Source organism: Solanum pennellii, chromosome 4 (genome assembly GCF_001406875.1).
Source record: "Solanum pennellii chromosome 4, SPENNV200".
NCBI lineage: Eukaryota > Viridiplantae > Streptophyta > Magnoliopsida > Solanales > Solanaceae > Solanum > Solanum pennellii.
Window position 1 is genome coordinate 69,814,073 of NC_028640.1, and position 16,296 is coordinate 69,830,368.

General features: G+C 34.8%; 2 protein-coding genes across 7 annotated transcripts; one reads left to right on the forward strand and one right to left on the reverse strand.

Moving 5' to 3' along the window:
* Window positions 1-3,906, forward strand: LOC107018154. Of its 6 annotated transcripts, XM_027916399.1 has the most exons (4): window positions 1-2,449; window positions 2,549-2,584; window positions 3,431-3,512; window positions 3,579-3,906. In XM_027916399.1, exon 1 carries the CDS (start codon window positions 70-72, stop codon window positions 2,227-2,229), a length of 2,160 nt encoding a protein of 719 aa, XP_027772200.1. In that variant the 5' UTR covers window positions 1-69; the 3' UTR covers window positions 2,230-2,449; window positions 2,549-2,584; window positions 3,431-3,512; window positions 3,579-3,906. The 6 variants fall into 6 exon arrangements, with proteins under 6 accessions (XP_027772200.1, XP_027772199.1, XP_015074042.1 ...); XM_027916398.1 differs by having other exon boundaries at window positions 1-2,584; XM_015218556.2 differs by having other exon boundaries at window positions 3,431-3,906.
* Window positions 3,907-4,096: 190 nt separating this feature from the next.
* Window positions 4,097-8,064, reverse strand: LOC107016181 (kinetochore protein SPC24 homolog). Its single transcript, XM_015216671.2, has 5 exons — window positions 7,784-8,064; window positions 5,973-6,114; window positions 5,781-5,882; window positions 4,536-4,609; window positions 4,097-4,422 (listed from the first exon to the last, which is right to left on the reverse strand). Exons 1-5 carry the CDS (start codon window positions 7,959-7,961, stop codon window positions 4,316-4,318), a joined length of 603 nt encoding a protein of 200 aa, XP_015072157.1. The 5' UTR covers window positions 7,962-8,064; the 3' UTR covers window positions 4,097-4,315.
* Between the last annotated feature and the right edge of the window lie 8,232 nt (window positions 8,065-16,296).

Here is a 16,296-nt window from a genome sequence, read left to right on the forward strand (position 1 = left end):
ACTGTTTTTGTTATTTTCTCTCTTCTTCTTTATGGTCAATTTTCCTCGTTTTCCCCCATTTCTACTCCGATGAATAAGATGAAAAAACCAACGGATTCCGCCGGTGCCGGCGGTGTTATGCCACGGCCAGATTCAACACTGAACACCGGAGTAGTCCGACCAGAATCTCAACAGTCGGAATCGCAACCAAAATATTCCCCGGAATTGATCATTGCCAATCTCAGCAAACTCTCGGATGGTCTCTTTGCGTTCCAGCGATGCTTGACTGACCTAGAACAACACATTGATTCTGCACGGACCTCAATTGACTCCGCTATGCTACTACTGCTCACTCCGCCACCAGTGACACTCCCAACCCCAGTGCCAGAGCCAAAGCCAGATCCAAAGCCAAAGCCAGAGACAGAGCCAGAACAATCTTTCGAGTCTGATCCCTCTGAAGATGAAGAGGAGGAGGAGGAGGAGGAGGTGGAGAAGGATGAGGTAGAGAAGGAGGAGGAGGAGGAGGAGGAAGAAGAAGATGATGATGATGAGGAGGAGGAGGAGGAGGAGGAGAAGGAGAAGGAGGAGGAATTGAGATCGTCTTCTCGTTCAGAGCTGGAAATCCTGTGCAAAACGATGGACTTTGTTGGTTTGAAGAGGTACATCGTGAGGCATATGTCAGATAAAGATGGATTGCTTAAACAACTTCCTAAGGCATTGAAACTGTCGCGCAATCCAGCAAGGCTTGTTGTGCAATGTATCAACAAAGGGAGCAAGAGGCATGTCAATAGCTCAAGGGGACGGGCTTCTTTATTGGCTATGGAATGCCTCTTGTTGATGATGGGAGAAAGGAGAGTAGTTGCGATTGATAAACGGACGAAAAATGAGGCAGAGCAGGCAGCTTTAGCATGGCGGGCGAGGCTGATAGCCGAAGGAGGTATAGGAAAGGCTAATGAAAGGGATGCCCAGGGTTTGCTGTTGCTCATAGGGTGTTTCGGGATTCCACAAGGATTTATGGATCGGGATATCAGATTTTTGTTCAAGGCAGGTGGCGCCATGGGGATTTCTGGTGCCCTTAGGAGATCAAGAGTTCTCATGGAAAAGATTCCACAAATAATACAGTGGATGTTGAATAACTCTTTAGTAGTTGGGGCCATTGACATTGCCTATACTTTTGGAATGGGAGATAGATATAACCCTCGTAAAATCTTGACATCATTTTTACATAACTCTGAAGTGTTATATTTGAACAATACTAAGGGACTTGAACATCAAAGTATTGCTATGCGTGCAGGTAAAAAGAAGCACTTGTCTGATCTGGAATCTGTCGGGGAATGTTTGGAACGTCACAAGATTGATCCTTCGAAACTCCTTCCTGGTTGGCAAATCGATGTGAGAATAATGAACTTGGAGAAAGATATTGCTGATTTGAATATGCATATAGGTGAGGAAGAAGTTGCTGAATTGACTAGGCATATAGGTGATCAGAAGATTACACAAAAGAGAAAAATTGGTGAGACTGAGTCCTCTGGTAGTTTCAGCAACAAAGAAATGAAACCCTCGCATTTTCCAAATCCAAATCCATGGCCTCCACAACAACATAGAGTTGTTAATCATGTTGATGACAGCAACAGCACCTTGTTAGAACACGGTGGAACTGCCGGCCAAATTTATGGTTATTCTCTGGCCCCGTCGGTATTGCATCGAACTGTTGCAGGCTCAATACATCAAAATGCTGTTGGCTCACTGGCAGGACCTGTGGGAGGTGTTGTGGCCATGGATGGAGCTGGAGCAGGTAATTTAGTGAAAGGAGGTTCATGTGTTGGAGTTCATGGAGGGACTCTAGTTGATCATACACCTAGTCAAATAGGAAGTCATACTGGTCAGTTATATGGACCCCCTGGTGATGCACACACCTATGCTTATAGGCCGCCATCCTACTTTGAAGCATCGGGCTCTATGGGGTTGCCAAACACCATGCCTGGTGATGCTTATAGGCCTCCACCATATTTGGAAGGCTCTATGGGGTTGCCAAACAACATACCGGGTGATGCTTATAGGCCAACACCATACATGGAATGCTCCAAGGGCTTGCAAAAAAACATATCTGGTGATGCTAATCAGCCTCCACCATACATGGAAGGCTCTGCACAGTTGCCAAACACCATACCTGCACCATATCAGTTTGCTGATACTGTTCCATCTGCTGCCCTTGCTCATCCTTCACCCTCCTTGTACTGGAAGAGATAGTTTTGCATTGGGCAGGCATTATTTCTAACGTAGTTTCCCTTTTGTAGTATACCCAATCTAGAAGTGATCTCGCACGCATGGTCTTGGAGAAGGTTGTAGTTCATTAGCTACTATAAAGCTCTGGTGAATGTTCGGCCTAGCATAGTGATGTCTAAATTCTACCTGGAAAACTTTCATTTGTTTGGAAAGATTTCAAAAATTACAATAACTTTTTACAGAGGTAAAAGAGATAAATAACTGATCGACTTCCCTTTGCTTTCTCCTCCCTTCCAACAAACATGATTTTCTAACAATCTTGTTTTCCCTTTTCCTCATCCAGTCCAGCAGGTCACAATGGTTCCTTGGAAAACCCAAGGTCGTGGGTTCAATTCCTCAAACACGCATCTTCCTTTTTTCCAAGTGTGACATTCTTGTAAATTTTCGCCTGAGATGAGATTAAATGAAGAAACAAGAATCGTGAGGGATACATATGATGTTTGTTGTTTTGATGGTCTCTTCAATTGTTGACTGGAGTCTCCTGTGGGCATGTGCACTTGTATATGTTGTTTGTCTCTCCATTCTTACGAGTAAATGTTGGACCTGCATCTTTTTATTTGCTCCATTGATGTTATGAAATGATATAGTTCTTGCATTTAGCTTAAATGTGTCAAAATTTTAGATTTTCTATTATGGATAGTCTACCCAAGGTTGTAGTTTATTGCTTGGTGTGAATTGTTTGATCTTTGGCCATCAGCCTTTGATACATGATTTGCATATCTATTGTCTAGAAGATATATTCTGAAGTTGACCTACGACTTATGAATCAATCCTTTTGATTTGGGATTTGGGGGATCAATTTTAATGTTTGTTTCTATGTTGCTTAGGTAGGTGGTCGAGTGTGTTATGTTTCAATTGCTGTGATGTAGAACAGCTGAAGGTGGTTGAGTATGTTATATTCAATTTCTTTTATTCCTAACTTCGCATTTTAGTTTATGGGCTTGAAGATATGCATCATATGGAAACTACATTTACTTGATTTGTTTTATTTCTGTTTGAAGTTTGACTTCATTAAAGTGTCTGTTTTTATATGCAGTTCAGCTGTGCATACAATATTTTTGTTGCTCCTGAAGTCAATTTTTTTGCTTGTTCATAAATGCACCTTTATATTTCCTGCTGGTTACAGGGGGAAACTCCGCCTTTTTGAGCTTGCTTACATTTGTAGGTCCTAAGTAGACAACCAACAGTCATTATAATGGATCGTAACATTACAAGATAAGATGGGCTAAGATGCATTGACACAGACGGTGAGAATTTACTCAAACAGATCTCAACTTGCTCAGATTGAAGTTTAGTTGTTTTTTTTGTTACAGGGGGGAGAGATTGATGGGCAAACCTTGGCCTGAACACTGATTGTGTGAATTTGCATCTGTTTCCACTGTTTTTTACTCAGCATTTGTGACTTTTGGCTTGAATGAGATGTATAATAGAGACAACAGTTCAACTATTATGTATGAATTGAAATTGGGATTTCAGCAATGCCCCAGATATAGTCATATGAGAATTTGTAGCATATTTCTTTCTTGTAACATTTATGTAAAATCTTACAGCTTCCTATTGATCTCCACAATGCATTTTGTACTTTTACAATTGCTTGAATGGCCATATGAGGTATAAATCTTCATAATGTTTAACGTGCTAGCTCGACTCTCTTATCATGCTGTTGCTGTATTTAGTGAGGTGAAATATGTTAGTAATTCTTTCAATGTAATGGAATGATGATGGAATATTGAGAAAAGCTTGAGCAGTTGCATATCAATGTTGCAACTTATAATTAGACTATTGGATTTTGCTACCTAGCAAATGTAATTTGTTGATTTTCTCCAATTTATAACTTTACAGACTGAGACTTGTGAAAGCATTAGAAATGATTTGGATTCTGAAACAACAAATATCATGTACAAAATACAAGATTGTACTTCAAATGAAACACACTATAATGCAAAATGGCAATGAGATCTAGTATGATTAGATTAAAAATCTGATCAGCCAAGGCAATAAGGTACTCTTAACAATGCAAGTCATAACTAAGCCTGAGCAATGCTGCTTCTTATAAATTAATCATCTTCCAGATGTTGTTACAAGTGTCAAAGGCAGTTTGATTTGATGAATCAAACTCGAAATTTTCAACCACCTTCTTATCTCTCTCCACAATATCTAGGATAGGTCAAGGTGAACTGAATTGCTGCACAATCTCGAAAAAACAGACACAAGTTGAATTTAGAAAAGGATAAGAAATGTTAGCTTAGCAAACAAAGTAATTAGGATACGGCCTGATATTTTGGATTGATCATCCAAGTCCGGGATGATACTTGTAACAGAAGCATACAGTGATAGCTTCATCCTACAAAATAAGAGGAGAAAATTGCTCGAAATTAAACAATATACGAGAAACAGCCCTTAAAGAAGATGCATTACAAAAAATAGTAGCTAGAGAGAGACAACGAAAGATCACACTAAATATTAACACAAATTACCAAACATCAATCGCACACTGGGAATAAAACTTTCATACTAAGCATTTTAAAGAGAAAGAAAGAGGAAAGGGAACTTTCTGGATAAAAACACTGGTATCCTTGCAACAGGATATTCTGCCAGCGGCTGTGTGTCTACAGAGTGTAAGCTTTAAAGAAAAAAAGTAAAACGTCTAATAAATTTCAATCCTCGGATGATGTTCATGAGGTAAAGCTGCAGCAGAGGTAAACCTTAAAAAATTACTACTCCTTCAGTTCCAAAATTAGGTGATATAGTTTGAATAGTCATAGAGTTTAAAAGAGAAATCAAGACTTCCTAAACTTGTGGTCTTAAACATGTCATAACATTTGTGTCTATAGAACTTTTGAAACTTGTGGTCTTAAAAATGCCATAAAATCTGGATGGTCATAAAAGCTTTTCATTAAGGGTCAAATGGGAAGTGTAAAGTTAATTGTTTACAAATTTATAAATGTGTTATTCTTTTCGGAACGGGCTAAAAAGAAAAGTGTATCCGATAAAGTGGGAAGGAGGGGTATGCTTGGTTGCGTCCAGACAAAGTCAAATCAGGTGTATATTCAATTTGTAGAAATACTTAGTTGGGCGATAGTTACACCTAGACATCCAAAGATGTAATGTGGTAGAACTTGGTCGCACCAGACGGGATTTTAATGGACTATCTTAACAGTGATTGGCATATGGCAGATACATTCAAATATGTGTACCATGTTGCAATATGGAACTGAGTAGGCAAATTATCCACAGAATATGATGAAAACATGTCAGACCCTCCCAACCTCTTGAGATACTTTGACAGCATAAAGTTGCAAAAGCTTAACGAGTCAACATATCAATATTTTTTTCTTTTTTGATGACCGAGAAACCCCAAGGGCCAGCAGGCACGGTTTGAACTTAGAGGATGAGGAGGAGTCAACAAATGCCACGATGGGATTGTTTCAACGAAATATTGTAGAAGTATGTTGGAAGTAAATGCCTGACATAATCATAAACATATTAAAGTACAAGAGGTTATGATTACTTACTCAGCTCGAAGCTGATCTTGCTCAATTTTCTTGAGCAATTTCCTTTGCTTCTCAATAGAGTCTCTTTGGCGATCTAAGTCATTGATCTCATCGGTTATAACTGTGTTTAAAAAAGGTGTCAATTAGTAAGCATAACACTAAATTATCTGAGAAATACAAATTCATGCATCTAACGTTGTTTAATATACTTATCTAAGTTCTTCTCTAAGCAGTTGTTCTCTCTGGATCTCCTGTTCTAACTCTTTCTGCAGCTTATCTATTTCAGCCTCTGCAGCAGCTTCAGATTGTGCTTCTGTTGTTCTCTGCTTACATGCATTTATCTTTCCTTGATAATCTGAGTATATGCAATGACTTGAAATTAGTCATTTAATACTTTCGAATTCACAAATCCGAACATCTCCCAGTACAATCATAAATTAATGCTCGAACAAAGACACTTAATACCAACATAATTCCAATTTCCAACTTATTTAATAAGAAAAACAACATGTATGTCTGAGGCCAGAGAGAAATCATAGGAGCAGGGTTCGGCCCTCGAAAGGAACCAAAGTAGTGGTCGGTTGAGCTAATCATTAAACTAGACACACGTACTGGGCCTCTACATATTTTTGCATTATAATTGGCTAAAAGGACTTCAACTCGGAAACAAACTACACCAAAAGTAGAAATATCACCAAAACTATCAGGAATAAGTAGGTAATAGCACCAATTTTTACACTATATATAATACATTCTAAAAAATCTCATGAGGGTTGGCATGAGAGGATCCAGATTCCAGCAGTAGTATTCATGAAGGTATAAAAGACAGACAGAGACTCCACACTCCCCGAAATGTTACTAATAAAAGAAACATCCAGAAATCACGATATTTTGCAAGAAGAAATTTTGACATGACACTCCAGTACGCTAGCAAACAGAAAATGGTGTTTCAGGTCAATGTTAAGAGACTTATCCACTAATAATTGGTACTAAGAAAAAGAATCATCCAGATGCAAGAACATTGTAAAGTTTGTCTACATTGATTCAAAATTCCAATCTAAAATTCCAATCTTACGCAGAGATTTTTTTTCACTACATAGTTTTTAAGGATCCAGGAAGATCCTATTGCATCGTGGTGACCCTGAGGTTTGAACTATGCACTGTGGTTCAACTTACGGCCTAAGGCAGATGTCCCTTGGGTTCGATCTTTAAACTAATTAAACTAATAAGAAGTTGACTCAACCCCCATTTTTCTCTTTCATTAAAGGAATGTTACTGAATAAAATTTCCAAAAAAGATATCACTAAAAAGCAAGGTTTCAAGTGTAAAGAAGTATCTACAAGAAAAAAGTGCTACGAGGAGGAAAAAAACTGCATTAAACAGCAAAGCACATTGTAAACTCAGTCTATATCAGATTAAAAGTTGCAATCTTTAAGCCAATGTTTTTTCTCTCTCACATTGTTCATGGGAAGTAGGGAAGGTCCAGTCAGGCACTACTAAGCTAGTATGAGTGACACCACCGAGATCTGCAGCTTAAATTGTAACCTCCTGACCAGTAGGTTGTCTCTTGGGACAATCCGTTAGCTAAGGGAGCATTTGGCCATAAAATTCTAGAATTCAACTTGCATTTTCAAGAATTTGAAAAACACCAAAAACTTTCTTCACTCCAAATCAATCATAAAAATTCAGAAACAACCCAGAATTTGTATTCATGGCCAAACCCAACTCCAATTTTCAAATACTCAGAAATTTTCATGGCCAAATGCTTCAAGTAACACAGAAAGAGGTTCACTTAGTAACCATCCTACCATTTCCAAAACAAAAATATCAAAATTCAACAGTAAGAACATTATACACACAATTCCAAAGGTTCAATCTTTAAGCTAACTTATTCTTTATCACATAGTCTTATGACTCTGAGGATTGGGGAAAACTCCAACTGAGAAAGATTCAAACTTTAAGCCACTAAAAAATTCAACAAACCCTCAATTTACAAAATTAAAAACGAAATACAAGAACCCCACCTTGAATGGAATTCTGAAGAGCCTGGTACTCAGATTGGCAGTGTGATTGAAGGGCATTAAATTGCTCTTTACACTGATTCAAGAAGCTGACATCTTTATCTTCTTTCAAAAACTGAACAAGATCCTTACTGAAGGAGATCAGCTTCTCTACATCCACGTTATTCGACCCATCCACCATTTTCGACCTCTTCAGACCAAAGCTTAGGGCTTTTTTTTCTCCCTCCGAATGTAGTAATTTGAAAAGAAGAATGATTAGCGGAGTTCACAGAAAAAAAAGAACTCCTCCCTCCCGTTAAATTATGTTGAGAAAATAATTATTGATATAAATATTTTATCAAATTATTTAAAAAAATAATTTAGAAAATAATATTATCATATTTAGTTTAATTTTTTTAAAATAAAATTAAATTACATTAATTTAATATTTAAATAAATATTAAAAGTATTATAAATTGTCATATCTTACGTATCAAATATGATCGAAAAATCAGTGAAATGTGAGTCAAACATACATCTTCGTTACATTTTTAAGTCAGAATTAACCTTTTAGCGTAAATTTATGTTTGATTTTGATAATTTAAGTATATTTTTATTAAAATATTTTACTATACTAGATAATTGAAGGCCCGTTCATGGGCCTAATATAATCAATTATCTTTTCAATTTCAATTTTAATTTTTTATCTAAATTCATATCTTATTTTATTATATTTTCTAAAATTTTCTACCATTTAAAGAAATTACAAAAATTCTCTCTCAGCTACCTTCTTTTCCTCTGTGTACATCAATATCTCCTCTCGGATACATCTCTATTCTCTCTCGAATACATCTTCATCCCGTCTTGAATACATCTCTATCCTCTCTTTGATATCTCTCTCTCCTTTCAGATACATCTATATTCTCTCTCGAATACATTTCTCCCCTCTCTGATTCATCCACGAGATATGTGTTTGCAAGTTTTCTGATAATATCGCGATCGATGTTTCCGCATTTCTGCTGATGAATATATGATTTTTTTTGTAATTTAAAAAAGAGTGGGGATATAATGTAATTAACTTTTAACACTATAAAAATTTATGTGGTATATTTTTCTTTGTAGTCAATTTCAAGAGAATGATGTATCAATATATTTAATAACATTTTGACTTCAAAAATATTCATTTTATTCTTAGTAAGATGATTTATAATCATATGAACATCTATGGTTAGTTTTAAACTACGAATTCTAACACTTTGTTTGGATTATTGTTACCGATTTTTTCATGATGTATTGTATTGTATTGTATTATGTGGTAGATACAATGTTTGGCTAGATTGTATTGGTTGTTGTTGTTCGGTAACATTTTAATTGTTTGGTTTGATTGTATAGTACTGTATTGTAATTTATAAATTACTTAAATATCATTAATTATTATAAGATAGGAGGTTTGACTAGGTTTAAATAATTAATGTAAATGGTAAAATAATATCTTGAGATATTATGTAAAGATATAATTGGAAAAAGAATTTAAATAACAATGGGAACACGCCAAATTAGTTGTTCCATAAAATAGAATTTTTCATTGTTACGTAACAACGAAATTTAACAATATAGTACAATACATTTTAAGTAACAATCAAAACAAACATCGTAGGTATAGTAATAATACAATACAATACAATGTATAACAATGATCCAAACATAAAGTAAAAGTGTTTTTTTTTAAGAGAAATACTTCATGTTAAGTCAAATAAACATTACATAAATCAAAATGGAGTGAGTATAAACTTTAGATCAATTTTATATTTATGAAATTTAAGTTTTTATATCTATTTTGCCTTTTAACAAAATTTAGAACGAAAATACAAAAGTATTTTTAACAATTATTTTTATAGTATTTTTTTTAACAATATTCTGTCGATAATATCAAAATTGTAATAAAACAAGATAATAAAATAACTTAACTTTTTTGAAATTCAAGTATTGATATCAATTGAGAAAACATTCATTTTAAAGTTGTAAAGCATTCATAATCTAATATTTATATGCTCCTTGCTCTCGACGAATGACACTAATTTATCATAAAAAGTATTTTTTAAAATTAAAAAGTGCAGCTCACTATTATATGAAGGTCATTATGAGTTAACTGTCACTCGTTAGTATAATGACCCGTTAATCCATTTTAAGAACTAATCCTCTCTCTTTCATAAAATATCCTTCCGTAAATTTAATAGAAATTTTGAATTACTCTTAGAATTACATGTATTAATTTAGTGGGTAAATTTTAAATAGTGAATTTTAGTAAGTGGTTAATGGGCCAAGTCCATAACATTCAGAACCCTAAATCACTTAGCCCATGTATAAAAAAAAAAAAAAATTTAAGTAAAAGGATTTATTATTTATAAATCAGAAATTAATAAGCGATAAAAGTAGTTTCTGGGAAAGAAAGAACCGTAGTGCAAGGATACCAAAAGGCTGCCTTTATTCACAAGGTAAAATCTCACTACATCTAATCTTCATATTGATAATTATAGATAGGGTCAAATTATATTATTATTATTAGTATATAATACTGAGTTTGTGGGAAAGAAAAATTAATTGCCAACCTTTGTCTTTGAAAAGAAAATATTAATGGGAAAATCACGACATAGTAATTGCTTGTTAGTGTCATAATGATTAAATATATATTGAATAATTGGAATGAAAAATTTAGGTAGTGTTACTACCCTTATCATATGTTTCCCTGGTAGATTCATGGTCGTTCGCCTGCGACTGGTTTCGTAACCAGTGGCCTCACATTTTTATATTATATATATATTCTTAAATTCTATTATAATTTTAACTTTTTAATATTATTAAAATAGGTAATTAAATATTAAGGATATTATATTACTTGAATATCTTAAAATTTATAATAATTGGATGAATTAATAATTGACCTTAGCCTTGAAATTGAGAAAATATGAGAGTTAACATGTTAATTGGCATTAAGATTAGAAGCTTGTTACATAGTAATATAAGTGTTGTTAGTTTTGAAACCTTATTGTGGTTATATAATGTGAATAGATCGCTTTGAGTTGAAAGTACAACGATAGTGGAAGGCTCATGTGCCGGAGTGAATTCTTGATTATTCGAGGCAAGTGGATTTCTAAACTCTTGTTAAGTGTATGAAATGCGTGTATTTCCTTGTGGTATATGTTGGGAGTAACGGGATTGGTGATGGGTTGACTTGTCCACATTGATTAATTCTAATGATGAAAAGAATGGGGATAACAAAAGGCAATGTGATTAATTGTTTATGTCTGTTGTGTTGAGAAAGGGTTGAAGGCTTGTTGAATCATTGTTGATGTAACTTCATGTTTGTGTGGTTGTGAACTGTGTGATGTTATGAAAATGGTCATCTCCTCATTATATGTGTGAACTTGTCATCTGCATTATTCTGAGGCATTTGTTGTGACAAGTGTTATGTGCATTGAGAAAGAATGGGTACTTAAGAGGATGTACCATTTCGAGGGACGTATCGCGCGCCGCGATGGATACTATATTTCGAGGGACGTATCGCGCGCCGCGATGGTTACTATTATCGAGGGTCGTGTCGTGCGCCGCGACAGATGCATGGACAGATATGTCCCCCATGGGTCCCGGACTGAGAGACAGCGGGTGTGTATCACTAGGTCAGACATGCATCATTATACTTGACATTGCATTCCATTGCATTGCACATACTTATTATTAGTGAACTTGATATCGTGTTTTGCTGATCTTCTGATTGCCTTTCTGCGGAACTTGTGATTGATCAATATTGAGCTTGTTATTGCGGATATGTAATTTGTTGAAGTATTGTTGTTGAGGATATGTAATTTGTTGAAGTGTTGTTGTTGAGGATATGTAATTTGTCTAAGTGTTGTTGTTGAGCTACGTGCTATGTAAACTGTGAGCTGTTAGGTTGGGTTGATTTTAATGCAGGTTGTAGTTGTGGAGGTTTGGTTGGGGGTGGTAGGAGTACCCGTATTTTATCCCCTTAGCTTGTGTTTAGACGTTTTACTTGCTGGGTACCGTGTGGTTTGGTACTCAACCCTTGCTACTACAAATTTTTTTGTAGGTTACTAGCCCGGACTTTGTGATATTTCCCTTCTCCTTGTCCGAGGTTTCTTGGAGATTTGTCAGGTAGCTGTTTCCATCGCAGCAGACTTTCTTCTCCTTAATTATGATCTTGTTCTATTCTAGAAACAAGTTCATTTGAGACTTGAGTTTTTCTTTTGAATCAATTGTAATACTTTAGAGGCTTGTACACGTGACTACCAGGTTTTGGGGGTTTTATTAAGTTACTTATATTTTATTTCCGCACTTTATTGTAATGGTTGAGTTTTAGGCTGACTTGTCTTGGTGGGATAAGACGAGTGCCATCACGTCCATTTTTGGGTCGTGACAAAATGGTATCAGAGCCCCAGGTTCATAGGTCTCACGTGTGTACAAGTCGAGTCTAAATAGAGTCTCGATGATCGGTACGGAGACGTCTGTACCTATCTTCGAGAGGCTGTAGTGACTTTTAGGAAATATCTTCACTTCTTGGATCTCTATTGTGCGTACTTGGTCCCATTTTGATTCTTATCGCTTCACTCCATTCGCTCTCATTTATGTGATGACTCGTGCGTAGTTCCTTTTGTGAATCATTGGCATGTCGTGTATTGGTTTGATGTTAGATCTGGTATTAAGGTGGAAATGATATACTTATGAAACGAATGTGTGATCATATTTGAAAGAGTTGAGTAAGGTTAGTTATCATTGTAAAATAATAATAATAAATATAGTACTTATCTGGTATAAGCAAAATATGGAGTGGTTCGACAATTAGAAGTTAAATGTTTGAAGAATTGACTAGATAATAAATAGTGTAATACAATTGATATAGTTGTCATACCATTAATGGGTTGCTTAGCAAATGATGTTGCACCAATTCAGGTCAGAATCCCTTCTGTGGTTTCACAGATTGAGTGTATACCAAAGAAGGTCATGATACGACTATTACAATGGTACTGATGGGTACTTGGTTAGAATTATGGAGTGTGTTACTTTTGATATTGACCTTGCTTACGAAAGAATACATATAGCTTGTGTTAGATACAAAACTAATCTGGTAATATTTTATAGCTATTTGATGGATAAAGTGTGTGACCTATTTGGAAATGATCTTCTCAATAGATATGATATGTTCTAGTGGTGGATGTAACGAATTTTCACGATGTGTTACTAGTGGTACATGAAAACGGACATGTTGATTGTTAAGTGCAAATATTAACTACTTAAGGAGTTATCTATGGTATACATGCTCATATGATAAGATTTGGTGTTGAACTCATATTTGAGAACCCAACTAGCTTGTTGGTACGGGTGGATGTGTTAAACATTATTTATAAGGAAGCTTTTAGTAGTGGATCTTTGGTATGATATTGATATGTTCAGATTGTGAAATGTATTTTATGAATTTTTAAATGAGTGGTGATTTCATCGTAATGTCTAAGAAATTGGATCAATATTGAATGACAAGCATATGGGTAAAGGAAGTCCTAAAGAGTATACTTATGTGAAGACAATTAAGAGTTTTAGTAAGGAAGTGCGGATAAAAGTGGGTTAGTTCTTTGGATTGGATTGGTATAACTGGGTTTAAGGATTCATATTGATGAAATAGTTGACTTCGTGGTGATAACAAGAGCTAACTAAGCATGATGGTAATAGGAGTTTGTGATGGATTGCGATTGAGACTAAATCATAAAATAAGAATTGAGGGTTAAACGAGTTTTTATGGTAATAACGACTTGCGAGCATCTAAGGTTGTGGTTTTTCACTATTTGATGAACAATGTAGTTGTATGAAAAGTTGTATGATGTGTTGAAAATTTCGCTTGAATAGAATTGAAAGAAGCTAGAGTCATAAATGGAAAAGAATTAGTGGGAAGTATTTTAGTCATTGGAAAGAGACAATCGAGAAAATAGATATTTACTATAATTATAAAGGACAAATATATATCTTTAGAGAGTTGAGAATTTAGTTCAAGGATACGTGATTTCATCTGTTTCATTTTGGTTATGGTAATAGTGTCACACGTTCATTAGATTGAAAAAAAAAACGTATATATATATATTGGATAAAACTTGAGAAAGGAGTGTACGGACGTTCAGCTCGAGTATGATGATTAGATCTTTTGTGGTTTTGATTTGGTAAGGAGTACGATATGACTTTTAGACAAATATATGGTAGGGTCAATGAAGAGGCGATCAACGATAAGTAAAATACGTTAAGTAAATGTTTTTTTTTTGTATGAGCTAATGTTGTAAGATAATGGGATTGTGTTACATGGTTGGGATCAAAACTTCAAGTTTACGTGGTGAGTTTAGATTTTTGATAGTGTATCTTGTCAAGGAATGAATTGGTAAGGTAAGAAATGGTTTATCACATTGAGTATGAAGCATATAGAAGGACTTAAAATTTGAGTAGTACATTTGGTTACTTTTGATTGTTATACCTAAGGTTTCCCATATTGTTGGTCAAAAATATAAGACTAGTAAATGAGTTAGCAAAAAGGAAAAAAAAATATGGTGTATTGAAGAGTTAAAGTTATTTGAAATTTTCGTCATGGAAAGATTTTAAGAAAGGCAAAGGAACAATAAGACCTCTCGTACAAACACTGTATTCGGAGGTGATGGTTGTAGTGATTTCGCCTTTGAGTTTAGATATGACTATGAGATGTGACTATGGGTTTATTATTAACTTTTCTAAATATTAAGTTTTGGTTGGGTTACAATAAATGACGTGTGGAAGATTATATATGGTTATGTCGAGGTAGATTGTTCAGAATGTGATAGGTAACAAATGGATGTTAAATAGTGTGGACCTACAATTTTACATGGTTAATGAGGATCGGGGGGGATTAAAAGTACTTTGTTGATGAGACAAAATAGATTGTTATAATGTGTTACATAGGCATATGATGATGAGTAGAGGTTATGAGATTATAGTATACATAAATATTGGAGTGATCAAGGGTTTCTTGGAGTTATTGCATGAGGTAAATGATGGTGGTTGAAAATGGTATGTGAAAGTTTAGGTGAAGTTGACATTAAGTGCGACTTATATCTATTATGGGACGCTTAAATGGAAAGATAAGAAACCATGGTTCAAAGTCTTGGAGACTACAATGTGCTTGCTAAGGAGAATGTGTTACTAATGACTGTGTGAAAGTAAGGTAAATGGTTGGTGTGGTTATGATATTTGTTAATATTAATAGTGTTGGCTTTGATGGAGTACTGTGAGAAGTATGCAGGGTTTGGCAAATCCAACATGTGTAAAATTGTAATGGAGATCAGACTGGTTGATTTTGGGTGGAAAAAAAAATTTAAAATAAAAAAAATAAATAAATTGAGGGATGTAGTCAGATGAATGAAAATATTGATATGCGAATTATGGAGAAAGTATCTAGTGTTATTCGACCTTGATTCCGTATATTCTTAAGTTGACCACCTACTTCGTTTCGGACATGATTTGGAGTATGATTCATTGCATATGCCCACGTTTTTTTTACATCTATGGGTGAATTCCTAGTGGTGGATCGGATGTACCGATCCTCTTATGTCTTCTTGATAGGGTAGGATCCTTGGTTAGACTTGTTCACTTCAGTTATGAAATATTTGATGTTGTTTGAAAAATTAGAAATATATCACTATTTTTATATGCACAACCTTGCTTATGGGAACTTACAAAAGAGCTTTCATGAATAGTTATGGTTATCCGACAGTGTTGTAAAAGGTTCTGCATCCTAGCGTGTACCATTTGTAGGGTGCTTACTTTATCTTGTTCTTATTTGGATTATGTATGTTTTGATTCTCCCTTGATGGATACTCGAAGTCTAAAGATCAGATTTTTATAACTTAAACTTGTAAAAAGATTGTGTTCTGAAAAGGGAATCGTTATAAGATGTGTGATGGTTTGTGCACTAAGAGTATGTGATGATTGGTTCAGGTTCACTTTTGGTTGTAGCTAGTATCAATAGAACGTTATCTTTGCTATGTGAGAACAGATTTGTCATGATTATTGTGTTATGGTCCAAGGGGTTTCAGTTTAGATTCGGTTCATGGGTTAGTATGTAGCTTGACAATCACTACTGATATGTAGATCTGTCAAATTCTCTGTAGTTCAATTCTTGGTAGTTGGTCTTGATAGAATGGTGTTAAAGATAAGCTTTCATGGAGAGATGAACAACGACTCTGGAAGATCATGCATGATTTTTGATAACGTCAATAATTCTTCCTTCTCCTATTTTATGTTCGAGGACGAACATGATTTTTAGTGGTGGATAATGTAACGACCCTCTTAGTCGTTTTAGAAATTCCAACTATTATTTTTATATTAATCTTTTTAATAGTTTTGATAAATAATTTATGACTTATAAGAGTGACTGATATGATTCTCTGATTTAATAAAGGATTATTTTGTTGCTAATAATAATTGGAAAAAAATATAAAAAAAATAAATAGAAA

Bases quoted from the DNA above. Each gene is read 5' to 3' on its own strand.
- LOC107018154 (XM_015218554.2), top strand. From the start codon at position 70: ATGAATAAGATGAAAAAACCAACGGATTCCGCCGGTGCCGGCGGTGTT.
- LOC107016181 (XM_015216671.2), bottom strand. From the start codon at position 7,961: ATGGTGGATGGGTCGAATAACGTGGATGTAGAGAAGCTGATCTCCTTC. The intron at 6,115-7,783 runs GTGGGGTTCTTG...GCATATACTCAG, and splicing joins TCTTCAGAATTCCATTCAAG to ATTATCAAGGAAAGATAAAT. The intron at 5,883-5,972 runs ATAAGTATATTA...TTTTTTAAACAC, and splicing joins CTGCTTAGAGAAGAACTTAG to AGTTATAACCGATGAGATCA.